The following is a 19,846-nucleotide window of genomic DNA, read 5'->3' on the forward strand; positions in this document are numbered from 1 at the left end:
CCATGTTTGGAGTGTAGTGAGGGAGAAATACTGTGTCCTGATGTGATTTCTTGTGATTGAGAACATTGTCCCAGGGGACAAGATAGCACTTCCACAAGGGGCCCTTAGAGGCCTAACAAAACCCACTGAATTGAAAAAAATAGCAAAGACGTTATTCTCAGGGAATTGCTTCTGTGATTCTGTTTTGTTTTGTCTTCCTTTGTCTTTCTCAGAGGAGTAAGTAAGGTGCTGGTAAGCAACATAGTCCACTAGACAGAGCACTTGGATCAATGATCTGAGTCAGAATCTTAGCTCTGTTATATCAGATCTTAGGGATCTTTCTTATTCCTTTTGAGCTTCAGTTTACTCATCTGTGAAATGAGAGGGATGAGGCAGTCTGTAATGTACCTCCCTAGACTTATTGAACTTTGGTGCTAAATTTTTGGCAGATTTTTCGGCTGGATTGATTTGGGGATAACTTTGGAAGCCAGGATCGCTAGAAATCAGCAGGGGAGTTCATTAAAAATGTTGTGTCAGTCTGACATAGATTAAAAAAATGTCAGGAGCCTAAAGTAACCAGATAGTATTGAAGCATTTGACAGTCAACATTCCACAATCCCACCCACAGATGGATAAACCACTTTTCCCAAAGAATTAAGATCTTAAGTAACGGGCCATTGTTACCCCATATAACCAGTCATATCTTTTCTTGTATGTCTTTACATCTCTTACATCTGACTGCCACCTCATATCCTCCACTTCAAGCTATCATGTTGATACTGTAACACTACTTGCTTCTATGGTTGCAGTTACTTCCTCATATTGCTTCCTATTGTCAAGTCTCCCCTTACTCTCAGACTGTCTTCTACTCAGTTGCCAAGTGATTTTCCTTAAATATAAATCTGACCTATTGGCTCTAGGATTAAATATAAACTCCTTTGTCTGATTTTAAAGTCCTGGACTCCAGACTATCTTTTAGCCTTTTTTTTTTAAATACAATATTATTAGTAACCCCTCTTCATTCCTCTGTTGTTCAGTCTAGCTAAAACAGCCCTGTCTGTTTTCTTCACAGTCCTCCGTTTTCCATCTCTATACCTCTCTTCTGATTATCCACCTCCACTTCATAACCTTTGATCTCTTTAGTTTTTTGGTGGTTGTTTCTCCCCTGGAGTGTTAGTGACTTATGACTAAGAATTATTTTTCTTTGTATTGGTATCTTCTCTGTGCCTAACGAGTTATTGGTTTATAGAAGCTACTTAATAAATGTCAACAGATTGATTGCCAGGTATGGGAGTGATTTTTAGTGGAATATCACAGGGTTCTGTTCTATTTGCATTCTTGTCAGTGACTTGGAAGAGAGACTTGGAAAGAGCATCTGCAGAGAAAGGCATCTGAGCTGAGTCCTGAAGGAAGCCATGTATTCAGGATGAGGAAGGGGAGCCATCTGGGGATGGGGGACATGCTCTACCCTTGGACTATTTCCTTCAGAACTCTCCCTTCCCCCAAACTCATGAATTATTACATTTGATTCCAAATCATATAAACCAAGAGGACATTCTTCCTGGACTTAGGATTTTATTGAACTTTTATCATCAGCAAAATCTGTTCATTTGAATACCCTCATTAGGGCTAGAATAGGAGTGGAATAAGAAAAAAGAAAAAGAAATCCAGAAGATTACCTATTCCCTGGACAAAATCCCACCCATTAATCAATATTTATTCAGCAAATGTACTCTATATCCAACACACGGATGATGTCCGACCAACAAACACCTCTTTGTCCTCCAGTTCAATCTGAGCCATTGTCTGGCTCTGCATCAGGCAAATCAGATGGTGACAATGGAATTGGAAGGGAGAAGGAACCCAGGGAGGAGGAGCACCATGAGAGCTCAAAGGAATCTCAGTTTTACTCTTTAAAAAAACAAAAAACAAAAACAAAACTGTGGAGTATTTCTGGGACACACAGCAGGGAGAAACAGAGATATGTCTCCTAAACTGGGCTTCAGAAAAGCATGGGCCCGACACCCAGAGCTTTTTTGTCTGCAGAAAGGAAGCTAACCCCTGTATTTCTGGCTCTTCCCCAAAATTGTTGCATTTGCCTCAGGTTTGGAAGCCACCCCAACTTCTGCTCACCATGTGCACTGGGTCCTCTCCTAATTAGGATTGACTCAGCTTGGCACTCTGAAGCTGATGTCTCATCCCTAAAAGGGGCTGGCATCTGCTTTCTCCCAGCTGCTGGCCCCATTACCCTTTCAATCAGGTTCTACTGCAGCTCAGAGATGAGGACTGGGATGGGAGTTCCCATGTTTTTACTCTTCACAAAACCTTAATTATTGTGCCAGCTTTTTCTGTCAGAGGCAGAGCAAGAAAAACAGGCCAGAGGAGATAGAACCTACCTGTTTTCCGTAGGAGTCGTGGACAGGAGAAACAATTCCACCGATCACAATAAACCTTCCAGTCTTGTGCAAATAATCCCTGGCTCTTTCTAAAGAAAAGAAAAGGTGATTGCAATGGAAATAAATACTTTTGGTTCTTAGAGTCCAAGATCATTCATATTTTCCTTTTTTTAAAAAATGTACTATTCTAACATTTTCAATACAACTTCTATGATTCCAGTACTTAGCATAATGCTTGGCATATATAGGTGTTTAATAAATGTTTGTTGATTATTAATGATTCAAAAGATTTAGGAATCAGGGCTCCTAGTCCCTCAAGCAAAAGGATTTGGAACCAAGAGTGAATAAAGGCATCTTTAAGGTATTCAGTTATGGGCTTGGGCAGTCAAGAAGACCTAAATTCAAATTTGACCTCAAACATTTACTAGCTGTCTCTGGGCAAATCACTTAACCTTGTTTGCCTCAGTTTCCTCATCTGTAAAATAAGCTGGAGAAGGAAATGGCAAACCACTTCAGTATCTTTGCCAGGAAAATCCCAAATGGGGAAATGAAGAGTCAGATGTGACTGAAAAACAACAAAATTAGAGCAACATGTTGCAGATCAGAGGAAATTTAATACAAGAAATCTATTTAAAAATTGTAAGTCTGTATTATTATTGGAAGTTTTCTTAAATTATTCTTTAAATTCCTATAGAATGGAGTAACAAAAAACCACTATTCTTAAGCATGAAAGAGATGTTGATTGCTCACCATTGAATTATTCAGATGAGAAAACTCATCAAAACCAAATTTTTCTATATATTTGAAAATAGTTAATCAAAAAAGAAAACCACTATTTTCATAGATTGCTAAAGAAAATTAAAAGGAATTTTGTAATTTCCTAAAGAAAATCTAGCTTACACTTCCACTTTCTCTTCAATTGCAGATTAATTCATTGTCAACCTGCAATGTCCATCCAAATACTGGGAGATGGAGTCTATCATTATCCAAAAATCTGACACTCTGTCCATGACTCTACCTAGTTGAATTGCTAAATTCAGAATTAAAAAAATTAAATTAAAAAAGAAGAAAATAAAGGACACTTCTCAGGTTCATTATGGGCTCCAAAATGGTAAAAGCTGAAGTAGTTCTTGAAGCTCTGATAAATTTAGATGAAATATTTTGTCCTAGAGCTCTGACAACCAATGAAGGCATATTTTGTCCTTGGGTAATATGCTTCCCATATGGCAACCATCTTTGCCTCCAAAGGCATGAGACACATCCCCAAAGCCATAAGCCTCTTTTTCTCACAATTTGAGGGACTGGGATGTCTAGAGGGTGAGCTCTTTGGAAGGGAGAAGGGACCCAGGGAGGAGAAGCACCATGAGAACTCAAAGGAATCTCAGTTATACTCCTTAAAAACTCTAGTCCTTCCCAAGCCATTTTTGACAAGTATCCTTTGTGACACAACGAAATTTCACAGTCCTCAAAGAGTAACAGAAATTCAGAGTTGGAACACATCTTATGGTTTATCAAATCTACCTTGCACCTGAACAGAAATCTCTTCCACAATCTCAAAAAGTGGCTCTCAATCACCTTTAGTGATGGGGAACTCACTCCCTCTAGAGGTCTATGCATACTTTTCTGAATTGGAACAAAACATACCCCCTTTTCTGCAAAAGATGAACCTTTATTTCCTCTTCCAAAGAAAAAAGCTAAAAGAAAAGCATGGTAAATTTTCAATTTCCTAAAAGAGGAAATTGCAGATTCTGTTCCTTCACATCTCTAGACAAAACATGGTTTTTAGTAAGGACAAGATCAGTATTTTGGTATCACAGAATACATGGAAAGGAATAAGATGGGAATTGGCTGGAAAATTAGGGACTCTAAATATATATGTAGAGAAATAAGAATAACATATGTATTATTATAAAGTAGAGGTCTTCACATGGATTTGGTCTTTAAGGATCTAGTGAGGCAGAGAAAAAGATAACACAGAGAAGTAGTAAAAAAAAAAAAAATAGAAAAAATGCAAAAAGCGGTATAACAAACGCAAAAAGAGATCCCCACAGACTAGAAAATTTGAATGAATTACATAATATGAAATGTCATTCTGTTATGTCCAACTCCTCATGATCTTGTGAACCATATATGGGGTTTTCTTGGCAAAGATACTGAAATGATTTGCCATTTTCTTCTCCAGCAAATAGGGTTAGATAATTTGGCCAATGTCACCAGCTAGTAAATGTTTAAAATTGGATTTGAACTCAAGCTCAGTTCTCTCTGTACTGAGCCATCTAGGGCCTCAAACATGGGGACAAACACACAAATGAAAGAAGGTTGAGAAATAGCTAGATAGCAATTGATATGAAAAAAAAAGAGAAAGAGAGAGTTGAAGGCTTCACTGGACTGTAAGCTCAATGAGCCAGTAGTGTGACATAGCAGTGGGAAAAGCTGATTCAATTTTGGAATGCACCAAAAATCTAGGTGATCATTCTAATGTATTCTGCCCTAATCAGAGCATATCTGGAATACTGTGTTCAAGCCCTAGTTCCATATTTTCCAAAGGGCATTAAGAGACTGGAAGCATACAGAACAGAGAAATCAGGATGGCAAAAGACTTCAGATTGATACCACAGGAGAAGTGATTGAAGGAAGTGGCTACATTTAGACTTAAGAAGAGAAGATGTAGGTAAGACATCAAAGTTATCTGAAACTATTTGAAGGCATATCACATGACATAAATTCTATTTGGCCCCAGAAAGCAAAAGTAAAAAAAGATGCAAAGAAGCACATTTAAGCTTTCCCCCCCCCCAGGAGTTTATTTATCCCCAAGTGGATAGGCTGCTTTGGGAGGCAGTGTTTTGTCCCTCACTGGGGATTTTTAAGCAATGGATGAACTTGTGGCTTTGATGTAGAGCAGATTCTTTTATAGCATGAGTTAAACTGGAAAGCCACTGAAGTCTTTTCTGATTCTGAAATTCTGTGATTCTGGGTATCCATCAATTGGAGCCTGGCTGAACAAATTGTGGCGTGTCAATGAAATAGAACATTTTTGCTCTGGAAGAAAAAATGGATAGGAGGAATTCAGAGAAACAGAAGAGTAAAATGATCAGAATTATATATCCATTAACAATAATAATGTAAGTAAAAACAGCATTCAACTGCAGCCTACTCAGATTAAATGGAATGACCTTTCTTGTTCTGGAAGAACAGATGATGAAATATTCTTCCTAGAGAGGTGTGGGATTGCAACTATGGAATGCTGCATATGATGTTAGATAATTGTCTTGTTGGTTAGCTTAGTTTAATTATTTTTCTTTGCTGCCAGGGAGGGTTCAGTGGTAACAAGAGGGGTGTATGGGATGGGGGGGAGGTAAAACAGGGAAAAGACAAGTCAAAAACACAAAGCATGAATAACTTTTTAAATAGCACAGAGCTGAACCAAAGGAATAAAGACTGGGTTATTTATAATTTAATTGCTTCACTTCCTCTTAAAAGAAATTGTGATTGCATGAAGCCTAAAGATAAGGGGGAAATTACTTTTTTCTATATGTTATATAAAGTAGGATTAATAGTTTGTCAACTACCAGGAATCCTAGAATTATTTCTAAGTATTCCTCCCCACTGCCAAGTGACTGAGCTTGTGTGTGTGTGTGTGGGTGTGGGTGTGGGTGTGTGTGTGTGAAAGACAGACAGACAAATTCAGAGACAAAGAGACAGAGATAAAGAGATAAAAACAGAGACAGAGACACAGAGAAAGATCATTGTTTGGAAGTAGCCTGGGTAGAGTTTGGGTTATCCTGAAAGTAGGAGCATTTCCAGAAGTCTTTTTGAACGCCTGGCAGAATGACAAGAGTCATCTCTGTGGTTCTGCTTGGGGGTGGTGAGTGGGGTTGATTAAAATTAAACAGGATGCCAGGGTTTCCAAATCTGTGTTTTCTTTATGCTTGTCAGTTCTAGAGTGGAGAAGGAGCCAAATTCATCTTTTTTTTTTAATATTCAATTCGGAATCACTTTCTGGGTGGTCTAACTGATTTATTTCTCTCCCCTTAATGAGGAAGACCTCAAGGCGAGCCTCAACTAAGCTGCACTGATTTGCCCAATCCATTCCTCAGACTCTAGGCATAAATTCAAGATCAAAGCTCAGGAAGGAGTGTGGATCCAAGGAAATGTGGCTTCCCTATTAATCTGTGCTATGATAGGGCACTATAGCCTGCCTAGGGATGAGAGAACACTGAATGGCTGTCCATTAATAAAAAGGCACAGGACAGACATGCCCTGTCTACCTCCTGGCAACCCAGAGAGTTTGGCTGACATGTATAATCAACTCTCTCTTTCTGGGGAGTATTGGAGACAACGCTGTGATTGACACATCATGGTAACTCAATTTTTTCTTTTCAATGGGAATTAAGAATGACCCCTTCCAAATCCATTCACAGCTAGAGTTCCATTCTCTCCTTGATTTTCATTATTTGTGGGAAATGGTCAGATTTAGATTTGCAGACATTATAAGTTATAGGGAAATTAAGCCCTAGAAAATTAAAGGAAGTAGCACAGCAGCCAAAGACATTAACTGAGTCTGGGATAAACTAAATGAATTAGAGTGGAGAATTCCCCTTGATTTCCTTGCCAGGCTGAGCATTTATTCATTCATTCATTTTACAATAAATTTTATTGTAGCTACTATGTTCAAAGTTCTCTGCTGGGTACCATGAAGGATAATGATAAAGGGAAAGGAATGAAGTCTGATTTCTATTGTTCAGGGAATTCTGGGATGAGGAAACTCTCTTTAGTTGGTACCTTCTTCAGAACCCAGATGCATTGAGAGCTACCTATGGCAATGAGAAGTGACCTACCCAAGGTTACTAAGCCAAGATGTGTCAGAGACAGGATTTGAGCCCATGGCTTCCTGACTCTGAGACAGCTCAAGATCCATTGTACCACACTGACACTTCTCTATGATGTCAATCATAATTTCCACTTCTAAAGTACCTCAAGGTCTGCAAAGTGCTTTGTGTCCAACACTTACCACTAAACCTGGCCTGCCATCTTAGTAGAGTACATTGTTGACTCCTGATCCGTTCTATGGTGCCTTACAATTATCAACATTAAACCATCATCAAGCATATCTTAGAGTCCATGAGCACACTTTATTTTCCTAAATTATTCAAACAAGAAATAGTAGGCAAAAGAAAGTGAGAGATCACTGAGCAAGAAATAACTGTAACTATAAAACTATAATTCTCTTTATAGAAATAACTATAAAAGCAAAATGAATTTTTAAAACTTAAGAGAATAAAAGAAAAGATAGGGAAAAGGGAAAATGCTTCAACACTTGCAACATTTCTCCTCCAGATAAAAAAATTCACAGCCTTTTTATATCACACATGCTGTATATGTTTTTATAAATACATTCATACATGATATATAATATAACATGTACAATATTTATGCAAAGTAAATTCATATACCCTTCATTACTTGATGTTGATCATCCCCAAGCCGCTGTATACTACCTTGTCCCACATTCCACAAAAGCAACATCCTGACCTATTATCAAAGGTGCATCATATGTTATTTTATTTATTGATCAAATAGCCCAGACACTTCTGCTGCAACTTTCTGCTACTTCTGAATGCTCTCTCTTATTCTTTATGGTAGAGAAACTATTTTTAAACACATTCACTAGTAGCCTAAGTTTAGTGCCTCTGGATGTCTGAAGGCTATTGTAGTCAGGAAATAGGGGTGTGTGGACTGAGGAATAAAAGATATAGAGAAGATATTTTCGTTTTCTTAGATAGTTGAAGGGCTATCACATAGACCAGGGATTATACTGTTCTGTTTGGACTAAGAAGGAAGAAGCAGGGAGGTTCTGCAGATTAAAAAAAGCACTGGAACCTGGTGCTTGCTAATTGTGTGATATGTAAGTTATTTCCATTTTCTGGAGAGCCATTTTCTTTTTGGTTAAATGAAAGGGGTTGGATTAGATCATCTCTAAAATTTTCTTCTAGCTAAAAATCAATGATCAATCTGACCTTCTGCAAGAAGTCTTCTCTAGTTTCATTTCCAATCCACTTCTAGAGCTTTCCTCTGAGATTATCTTTCATCTACTTTGAAGGTATCTTGAATATCAAATTTTTTGCATGTAGTCTCCCCAGTTTGAACGTATCTCCTTGAGGGCAGGGGTCATGATTTTGCCCTGTACCCCCGGCACAGGGTAAACACTTAATAAATGACCATCTCATGAGGGCCACAATAGACCAGGTGTGGTGGGTAAAGTGAGTTCAACACAAAACTAGCTCTTTGGATGATGGATCATAGATGCAAACAACATCTTCACTATTATCTTTGCTTCCCATCAGCAGAGCGAATGAGATGAACAGATTTTCCCATAGGGACAATCATTTTGTCTCTTCTTTCTCATCATGCTCTTCTTAGCATAGAACTGACTTGAATTAGAGTTTATTTGGTGAGATTTTGCAAAATAGACTCTTTAGGGCAAGGGCCTTCTTTTTAGTGCAAAACTGACTGACTTGGGTAGGAATTATATTGGAAACCTGCAACTAATAAGCTGGTATTCTAGCCCGCTGAGCTATCCTTCCCCCCCCCCCCCCAGTCCCACCCAGCTCTCTTCCTTTTCAGTTCTTCCATAGCATCACCTATCACAGCATCACCCTCTTTTTCTTCCCCAGAAAGAGAAAAATGCCTCCTGGATTTTCTCCCAATTCTTCCCCTGCTGCTGTTAGTAACTCCAAACAGACAATTAGGAAGAAAAAACAGTGCACATTAATTCTCTCATTATTGCAGATCACATTTGCTCTCACCTGTCCCTAGCTTGAGAGAATCTGGCTCTCTTTGTCTTAGCAGCTGGTGGATGATTTATGACCTTCAGTTACACAACTGTCACTTTTGACAGACCTCTCAGAGATGGGGAGGGAGGAAAATCCATCAGAGTAGCTGTCTCCAGGAAAAAGCGTCTCCTCCTCCCCCTTCAAACCTCTCCCCAAAGGCTTTAGCCCTCCACAGAGCTCATTCATTGTGACAAGAAAATCTGCTCTCCGAGTTTCAGATTATTGAAATGGTAAAAAAAAAAAAAATCAAAAAGGAAGAAAGAGCATAAATATTTTTCCTCAGAGACTCGTTAAATATTTGAGTTGATCATTTTAGAACTCAACAAACTGTAACAAAGTTTGAATAAGTAGGTGAGCAAGTGGATGGATGGTTTGTTGCAGGATGAGGTAGGGGGAAGAGACAAGATGGTAAGAAAATCTGCTTTAGCTTCCTTGCATCATAGAATGCGAGCCAGTATCAGGTGACAACTTTGCCTTGATTTTAAATGCCCTATTTAGAAACTCATTAGTTTAAAATACACACACTCCTTCCTTTTGAGCTAAAATGTACCACAACATGTCTATCTCCAAAGTCAGAGAAGCCCCCACATTTACCAAAATCTTTATATCATTTTTTTCTGGAAGCAAAAACCAGGAAACAAAGTGAGCATCCATTGAATGGGAATAGCGAAAAAGCTGCAATACGTGAATATAAGCAGAAACAACAAATATGAGAATTCAGAGACACATGGGCAGGCTTGAATGAACTGATATAGACCAGAAAGAATGAAAACCACAGTATCTACACTATTAGAAATGAAAAGAGATCATTAAGTCAACAAACATTTATTAAGCGCTTACTATCTAGCAATTATAATAATCACCTTGGTCCTTGAGACAATGATTCTCTCCTTTCAATAGAGAGGTAGGAGCCTATTATTATTAGAAACAGAAACCGTTACTACATGGATTGTTTGCTTAATTATTTTTCTTATTAAGAAGGCTCACTGATTTTTTTGGTGCGTGAAGGTGAGAGAGTGTATATATAAATGACTATCTTGTAAACAGAAAGCATCAATAAAATTTATTTAAACAAAATTCACCACATCAGAGATTTCTTACTAAGAGAAGAATTTAGATTTTTTAAAATATGACATATATGGGAAAATATAATATCCCTGTGTGTATTGGTGCATAGGTGCATGCAGGAATATAAGAAACCCAATTTTTGTTTATGGACATGGCATAGTAACACAATGGTGATAATTCTAGCTTTGTTTCTGGGGGATATTTTCCTTTTTTTACTAAAGCTTTTAATTTTCAAAACATTGTTGGGCAATTCTTCAACATTAGGGATATTTTCGTTTTAAAGAAAATTATTGGACATGATGAAGATGATGATAATGATATCTATAAATGCTTCAACATTTGCAAAGTACTACAAATGCATATTATCATATCAAATTAGATGCCTTAGATATCATTATCCCCAAATTGTCAATGAAAAAACCGAGGTTCAGATTTTCCCATTACCATATAGGTAATAGGGTAGGATTTGAATCTAGGATTCCTTTACTCCAAGTCCTGTTCTTTTCTCATTGCATTATACTTTTTCTTAAACAAAACTAGCAATACACAATGCCCTGAGAAAACAACATGGCAGACACTGTTCAGGTCAAGGTATTTATCCTACTGTAGGCAAGCATACAACCTTTTGGAAGGGAGTGGAGGGTTAATGCTTTAAAGAGAGATAAGGGCTGCAATTTGTCAAGCAAGGTGAGAGTATTTGAAAAGAAATTTTGTTTTGTTAGCACTTTATGGTCACCCATCGTCACCTCCCTGGAAAAGAGCCAGCCACAGTCACATAAAGCTGGCTCTCTTTTGTGAGTGAACCCATCTCTGGAGACTAAAACTCCACAGTAATAACTCAGTCCTGAGTCTCTTGTCTTTTCAACAAGAGCTTGGTGAGGAGTTCTGGGAGCTTTGGGAAAGTCAAGATCAAGGACAATTAGGTGAATGTCAGCCTGTTTTAAAAACAGTGGCTGAGTTGCCAAGGGTGTCTATGATGGATGGGAAAGAGCTTTGAATGCAGGAAATGTCCGCTTGGTCCCCTGATTCTTGGTATTGATTGAGCTAGGCTGTGGGTCGATTGAACACATTTGTGCTAGGGTAAATGGAGCTGTTTCAAATAATTTAATTTATCTTCAGGAATTAACTAGAGCCCATGGCGACATATCTAACCTATGGACACCTGACTGTCTTACTGTGAAGCCTCCTTTTCCTGAACTGACATAATGTGATAACCAGAGAGGTGATCAGTATCTCAATGATGAATATGAGGATACAGGAACTCGTAGGTACTTTTGCACTTATTCCAGAGATGTAAATAGGATGGGGTCACAGGGGTCTGCCCCCAAAATGAAAAAGTTAGATGGTGCCTGCAACCCTTCCCCACAGCTTGGTTCCTTTCCTAATCATCTAACTCATGGTGGTCTTATTCAGGGAATTTTTCCTTTCCCATTAGCAGTGAAGATACTTGCTACTGTCCTGGGGTAGGGGTCCCTTCCACCCCACTCTGCAAACAACAGATAAATATAGTGATATATAGGCCAACTGGCCCTCCCCTCATATTATTATTAGGAATAAAATTTGCTGATTATGGCTCTAATGTTCACATATAATCTATTTTTTTTTTCTTAATCTATGTTAACAGAAGGGAATAGTACAAAGCTGGAATAGTACAATGTTGGAAAGAAGATACTGGGAAAAGTCAATCCGGAGTAGGGCTTGTGAGTTGGTTAAAAGCATTTCTAGGATTAACTAGGGAAAAAAAAAATCTCATATCTATGAAGCTGAAAAAGAGACAATGAGGGAAACCCCAATTCAAACTGGATGGAATTAAATAATGTAAGGGGCAGGTAACAAAGACAAAGTGACATAAGACCTTCCCTCTTTCAAATTTTGACTTTGAAGTTTGAAAGGGTGTGTTCATTTACATGTGAAAGGGACAGGGATAGACTGAGACAAAGTCTGACCCACTTCTTTTTTCTCCACTCACTCACAGACCAGGGCAAATGGGAGAGACCAAGAGCTTAAAATCTGAGTAGCCAATCTTGCTGTGAGTTGAGTAGTAGGATTGTTTGACATAAGAACCCAGCTTTGAGGGATGTGTATCTCTTGGAAACTCCATCTAGGGATTAAATGGTGGTGGGTGACTATAAATACCTCTCTCCTCCCCCCCATCAGCAAGGGTTTTGCAGTAGAAGCACATGGTATCATCCCTTGGAGCAAAGTCCAGCTGGAAAGAGAAGTCAAGAGACCAGTCCCTCTCCTTGGTCCTAAGACATTCCCCAAAGTGCACTGCAGTACTCTAGAATGGGATTTCAGAAAGGCCTGTTTGTCTTTTTACTTCATTTTCCTGCTCTGTAAAGAAGGACTGATAATACCTGCTTATAGGGCAGGAATCTTACTTTGTGTCTGTAAATTTAAAATATACGTATGCATATATTCATTATATTTCAATACAATTGTTTTCTTTCTAACTCTATGCATTTTGTTTCATAAAAATATCTAACTATAATGGTACTGCAAGATTTGTAAAGTATTCCACAAATATTACCTTATTTAATCCTCACAACAATCCTAGTATTTTTATTATTCTAATTTACAGATGAGAAAACTGAGAGTGACAGAAAGTAATTGACTTGTTTAGGCTCCCATAGCTAGTAGGGTCTGAAGCTAGATTTATATTCAAGTCATCCTTTTTCCTGAGCCAGTTCTCTGTATACTATACCTCCCAGCTGCCTCTGAAAGGCATTTAAAGCCATTATTCTGAGCAGGGCTCATTAGCTCCACCAGACTGCCAAAGGAAGTTCATAACAAACGAAAAGATAAGAGCCTCTGGCACATAGTTGGTGCTTTACAAATGTTTTTTGACACTGACTAGAGAATTTAAAAATCAAATAAAGAGAAGAAAAATTGTTCCAAAGAAAGAAAGAAAACTATTAAAATGGTATTTCAGGAAAATACTACTATGAAAGATAACCAGGGAGTTTTAGTTAAAAGAATCACAGAAGTCAAGTTCAACTGCTACCCAAATTCTGACTCCCATCATTAGCATCCCTAAGGGGCATTTAGATAGCTGACAATTGCATTCACTTTTTTTTAGCCCCATGTTACATTTTCTTTTTATTTTAATTATTGTTTTTATTGTACAGGAAATTGTAAATTATATCATCAAATCAATCTACCAAATTCTCAATAATTTCTTCTATTTATTTAGTAGAGTACCTCATATATATATATATATATGTATATGCACACATATATATATATTCTAACAATATTTACTTGTGCACATATTGTCTGCATCTTTAGCATGTAAGTTCCTTGAAGGAAAGGACTGTTTTACCTTTGTTTCTGCATCAGTACTTAGCAGCATGCTCTTAATAAATGCTTATTGATTAATTGATTGTACCATTTTTTGAAAACTTATCAGGCTTCAAAATTTGGAAAACCAAGTCCCTTTTCTTAATTAAAAAAAAATGTCCTTTGACATTCTTTTTTTTTTCTGGTTTATAGTATTGACTTTTAAAAAAATATCCTTTGATATTCTTGACAATTTACTTTTCTTTGTAAATTTTACAACTTTTTAATGCAGTATTTATAAAGAAACCAATGGGCATTTTTATTGATACTGCATTAAACCTGTAAATTTAATTTGGGAATTGTCTTTTTAAAAATTATCTTCATTTGACCCATTCATAAAATTTAATGTTCCTCAAGTTACTTAGCTCTCATAACTATCATTCATTTTTATAGCTGTCTTTAAAAAGGGTGTGATATCTAGGCAAATTCATTCCTAAATATTTAATTTTGTTGTGAATGGGTGTTCTTTTAAATATAGTATTTTCTTGGTCTATATATTAAAAATGAGTGATTTTTATGGATTCATGTTGTATCTTCAGGCTAACTGAATTCTTTTCTCAATTTTTGGTTAAATTGAAATTTTTTGTATACTATCATTTCACCTTCAAATATGGTATTTAGATTTTTTTCCCCCATTTCCAGTGTTAATCTCATCCATATAGAAATTATCAATCTAGAGTCTATGAATTAAAAAAAAAAGAAACATAGGTAACTATTTCAATATAATTGTCTCTGTAATTTTATGTATTTTATTTTGTGCCTTTAAAAATATTATTCTGAGAAAAAAATCCATAGATTCATCAAGTTGCCAAAGGAGTCCATGAAGGAAAAAAAAAAAGGTTAAAAACTTTTATTCTGATGTAAGGTATAAGAGCCTTTGTTTTAATATACTAGAGGCAACTATAGGGTTCAATGCCCTCCAGTTAGGAAGATCTGAATTCAGACATTAACTAAGTAATCCAGTGAATCACTTAAACTTCTCTTTGCCTCCATTTCCTCTATTGAAAAATGAAAACAATAATAGCACCTACCTCTTTCAGGGTTGTTGTGAGAATCAAATGAGCTAATATTTGTAAAGCATTTTATAAACCTTAAAACACTATATAAATGCTACCTATAATTATAATTATGATACTTTTCTATATTATTAAAAGTATTAAAATTTCTAATATTATGATAAATAAATATGGGCACCTTTGGTTCAAGGAAGTCTGAGCAGATACTTTTATCATATGGTAGAAAAATGAATTAATTCCTATTTTCTATGGCCATATTTTTAAAATTATAGATGAATTTTGGATTGTGTCAAAAGTATCCTATCACTTAATATAATCATATGAATTTTTAAAAAATCTTACCATATTATTTCATGATTTTTCTAATATTGAACTAGATTTGTATAATTCATACAAATCCTTAGTCATGACAAGCAATTAAAAAAACATATTGCTGTATTCTATAAGCTAGTATTTGCCTTAGCAATTTTATATCCATATTGATTAGATAAGTGAATTAATAGTTCATTTTAGGTGTTATCTTTGTTAAGTCCCAAAATCAATATCAAATTTTATCCTAATAAAAACTATTAGATAGTCCTCTGCTTTTTTTTTTTTTTTTTTTTTTTTTTTGGGGGGGAATTATATATGGAACATAAGGATTATTTATTCTTTGAAAACGACAAAATTTTAATCATTAACCTCTCTGTGCCAGTGTTTTTAGAAAGTAAATTATAGAAAAATTGCTTTATTTTCTATTCTAACTGGTCTTTTATATTATCTTATATCTTCTCGCTAATATTTGACATTCATAATTTTGTAAAAATCATTAATTTTATTTAAGTACTCTAATTAGCATATAATTATAAATTATATTCCCTGATGATATCCTTATTTTTTTGTGATTATAGCTCTACGTTTTCATTTCTAATTTTGGTGACTTCTCTTGTTTCTCCTCACCCCCACACTTTGCTAATAGTTTATGTATAAAGTTTATTGGTTTTTCTAAAAAATCAGTTCTAGGCCTTGTTTATTAATTTAATTTCTTTTAAAGTTTTTAATGCTATAAAATTTGCTCAACTTTATTATCTTTTTTATTTTTAACTTTGGTTTGGTCTTTTCCTTTGTTCCTTAGATGGTATCTTTAGCTACAAATTAATTGAAGTAGTTTTTAACCTTTCTTATTGCTGTCAACACTAAATTGTTTGCTCTAAGACTAGTTTTGGCTTCAGCTTATGGATTGTGATATATTCTATTAATAATATTATTAACTTTATAACATTCTTGTGGGGTGTTGTTTTCTTTTTTAAGACAATTATTTTTAATATCTTTTTTTTAAGATTCCATGTGGGTGTGATCAGCCTGCAACATATTACAAATGAAAAATTGTTCAGCAGCATCATAAAGAATATCATCCAAAAAATGTAAGACTGGGGAAAAAATAAAGGTTAGCTAATCATATATCAAGAACTGGCGATTACTGGACAGTTGGACTATCCTATTAGGTTAGATGGAATGTCAGGGAAATACAAGAAAGGAATTTAGAATGTAGGATGGAAATCTTCTTGTAAAATTATGGAAGGACATGAAAGGGAATTGTAAAGGATTAATAAGCTTGAATGGGTTGCATTCAGCACCATTAGAGGAAATATCCACATCAATAATATCATGGATCCATCAGAGTAGCCTTATATCTTTTATTCATGTTGTTTATTTCTAATTCATTGCATCATGATCTAAAAATACAGTATGTTTAAATTCTGCCTTTTTGAAATTGAAAACAGCTTCTTTGTAAGTAATGATATGCTCACTTTTGTGGATTGTTCCACTTGTGTTTGATTAAAATGTGTATTTCTTCTTTCTTCCTCTTAGTTCTCTTCATGTTGCTGCCATTTCTAGCTCATTAAGTTCAGCAGTTCAGATTTTGAATTTCCTCATTGTTGATCTTTTTACTGGTTGGCATATTCTGAAAATACATGCTAAAAATGTCCCCTTTTTATCATTATTTTTGTAATGTTAATATTTCTCAATATTATTAACTTGAATTATGCAGTACACATAAATAAAAAATGATTAAGCATTTGTTAACTATTGTTTCTTCAGTGGTCACATAATACTCTTGCCTGCATCTTTTGATGTTTTCCAATTTGAATTTAACTTTATTTTGATATTCTTATCATTTTGATCTTGTAGTTTTATGGTATTTTAAAATAGCCACTTAATTTTAATGTCTAGATTCTTTTGAATTGAGTTTTCTATAACCACATTTGATGAATTTTTAAATCCATTCTCCTTTTTATTTTAATAGGGGAATTCATACCATTCATATTTACATATTTATAATTACAAATGTAAAACTTGGTTTGTCTTTAGGCATTTTTTCCTCCTCTTTTATTCTTACTAGTAGTAGCTGCTTTATATACATTATTACCTTTGGTCTTCACAAAAACTCTATTAGGTAAAGATATCAGTATTATCATTTTCAGTTTAAATATGAAGAAATTGAAGGTCAATAGTGACACTGTTAGTAATTATCAGAAGCAAGATTTGAACAAACTGCTCTTCTAAACCCAAAGTGAGTATATGTTCCATTGTTCAATACTATTTTTAATATGATACTTATTCTACTATAACTGATCTATATTGGTAAAAGAAATTTCTTCATTAGAAATTCTCTATTTCAATTAAATTATAAGTCTATACCAAAAAATATATACATATAAATATATGTACTCATACATGTATATATGTATGTTATAAACTTTGTATTTTTGTTAATCATACTATATCTATGTGTCTCAAAATTGTATTTGTATCTCAAATTTGTTTTCATTCAATTACTAACTTTTATATCCTTTAAATTATGATCTTATCTATAAAGAGTAGCTGACTTAAAATAAGAATACATTCTGTTCATTTGGAGTTTCTCCTCACCTGCTTACATGGGACCTTTTCCTACATAGATTTTTACTGATAAATTCTTTGAAGTCTTGCTAACTTGTGAATGATTATCTTTTGTCTTTGAATAATTACCTTTTGAGATAACATGCTCAACATTTGATAAAATCCAACACCTATTCCTATTAAAACAAAAACAAAAAAAAAAACACTAGCAAGTATAGGAACAAATTGACTTTTCCTTAAAATAGTCAGTAGCATCTATTTAAAACCATCAGTAAGCATCATATGTAATGGTGATAAGTTGGAACCATTCCCAATAAAATCAGGAGTGAAACAAGGTTGCCCACTATCTCCATTACTATTCAATATTGTATTAGTAGCTTTGGCAATAAGAGATGAAAAAGAGATTAAAGGAATTAGAGTAGGTAATGAGGAAACCAAATTATCACTCTTTGCAGATGATCTTATGGTATACTTAGAGAACCCCAGCAATTCTACTAAAAAGCTATTAGAAATAATCTACAACTTTAGTAAGTTGCAGAATACAAAATAAATCCACATAAATTGTCAGCATTTTTATACATCACTAACAAAATCCAACAGCAAGAGATACGAAGATAAATTCCATTTGAAATAACTGTCTAAATCAGCTACACCCAGAGAAGGAACAGTGGGAAATGAGTGTAAACTGTTAGCATTTTTTGTTTGTTTGTTTTTCTCCCCAGGTTATTTTTATTTCCGAATCCAATTCTTCCTTTGCAACAACAACAACAACAACAAAATTGGGTTCTGCACATATATATTGTATCTAGGATATACTATAACATATTTAATATGTATGGGAATACCTGCCATCTAGGGGAGGGGATGGAGGGAAGGAGGGGAAAAATTCGGAACAGAAGGAGTACAAGGGATAATGTTATAAAAAAAAATTACCTATACATATGTACTGTCAAAAAATGTTATAATTATAAAATTAAATTTTAAAAAAGAAAATAACTGTCTATAGTATAAAATATATGGGAATCTACCTGCCAAGGAAAAGTCAGGAACTATATGAGCAAAACTACAAAACACTTTCCACACAAATAAAGTCAGATCTAAACTATTGGAAAAATATTAAGTGCTCTTGGATAGGTTGAGCGAATATAATAAAGATGACAATACTACCTAAACTAATCTATTTATTTAATGCTATACCAACCAGATTCCCAAGAAACTATTTTAATGACCTAGAAAAAATAACAACAAAATTCATCTGGAAGAACAAAAGGTCAAGAATTTCAAGGGAACTAATGAGAAAAAAAAACAAAAACAAAAACAAAAAAAACAAATGAAGGTGGCCTAGCTGTACCTGATCTAAAACTATATTATAAAGCAGCAGTCACCAAAACCATTTGGTATTGACTAACAAATAGACTAGTTGATCAGTGGAATAGGTTAGATTCACAGGACAAAATAGTCAATAACTATAGCAATCTAATGTTTGACAAAGCCAAAGACCCCAACTTTTGACAAAAACTGCTGGGAAAATTAGAAATTAGTATGGCAGAAACTAGGCATTGACCCACACTTAACACTGTACACCAAGATAAGAGCAAAACAGGTTCATGATTTAGGCATAAAGAATGAGATTATAAATAAATTAGAAGAACATAGCATAGTTTACCTCTCAGACCTGTGGAGGAGGAAGGAATTTGTGATCAAAGTAGAACCAGAGATTGTCATTGATCACAAAATAGGAAATTTTGATTATATCAAATTAAAAAGCTTTTGTACAAACAAAACTAATGCTGACAAGAAGGGAAGCAATAAACTGGGGAAACATTTTTACAGTTAAAGGTTTTCATTTCCAAAATATACAGAGAACTGATTCTATTTTATAAGAAATAAAGCTATTCCCCAATTGATAAATGGTCAAAGAATATGAACAGACAATTTTCAGATGATGAAATTGAAACTATTTCTACTCATATGAAAAGGTGTTTCAAATCATTATTGATCAGAGAAATGCAAATTAAGACAACTCTGAGATATCACTACACACTTGTCAGATTGACTAAAGTGACAGGAAAAGATAATGCAGAATGTTTGAGGGGATGCAGGAAAACTGGGACACTGATACATTGTTGGTAGAATTGTGAAAGGATACAAGCATTCCGGAGAGCGATTTGGAGCTACACTCAAAAAGCTATCCAACTATGCATACCCTTTGATCCAGCAGTGTTAATACTGGGTTTATATCCCAAAGAGATATTAAAGAAGGGGAAGGGACCTGTATGTGCAAAAATGTTTGTGGCAGCCCTTTTCGTAGTGGCTAGAAACTGGAAATTGA

The 19,846-nt window shown here is 35.0% G+C and overlaps 1 protein-coding gene across 3 annotated transcripts in view; it reads right to left on the reverse strand.

Moving 5' to 3' along the window:
• The window catches only part of NMNAT2 (nicotinamide nucleotide adenylyltransferase 2), a 191,891-nt gene that overhangs the window by 49,180 nt on the left and 122,865 nt on the right, over window positions 1-19,846 (reverse strand). Inside the window, exon 2 of one of the 3 annotated variants that reach the window (XM_074308554.1) lies at window positions 2,376-2,464. In XM_074308554.1, the coding sequence (XP_074164655.1) occupies window positions 2,376-2,464 (89 nt within the window). Of the gene's footprint in view, window positions 1-2,352; window positions 2,465-19,846 lie in introns of all 3 variants that reach the window. The other 2 variants (XM_074308553.1, XM_074308555.1) reach the window with 2 other exon arrangements.

The sequence above is a fragment of the Sminthopsis crassicaudata genome, chromosome 4 (genome assembly GCF_048593235.1).
Source record: "Sminthopsis crassicaudata isolate SCR6 chromosome 4, ASM4859323v1, whole genome shotgun sequence".
NCBI lineage: Eukaryota > Metazoa > Chordata > Mammalia > Dasyuromorphia > Dasyuridae > Sminthopsis > Sminthopsis crassicaudata.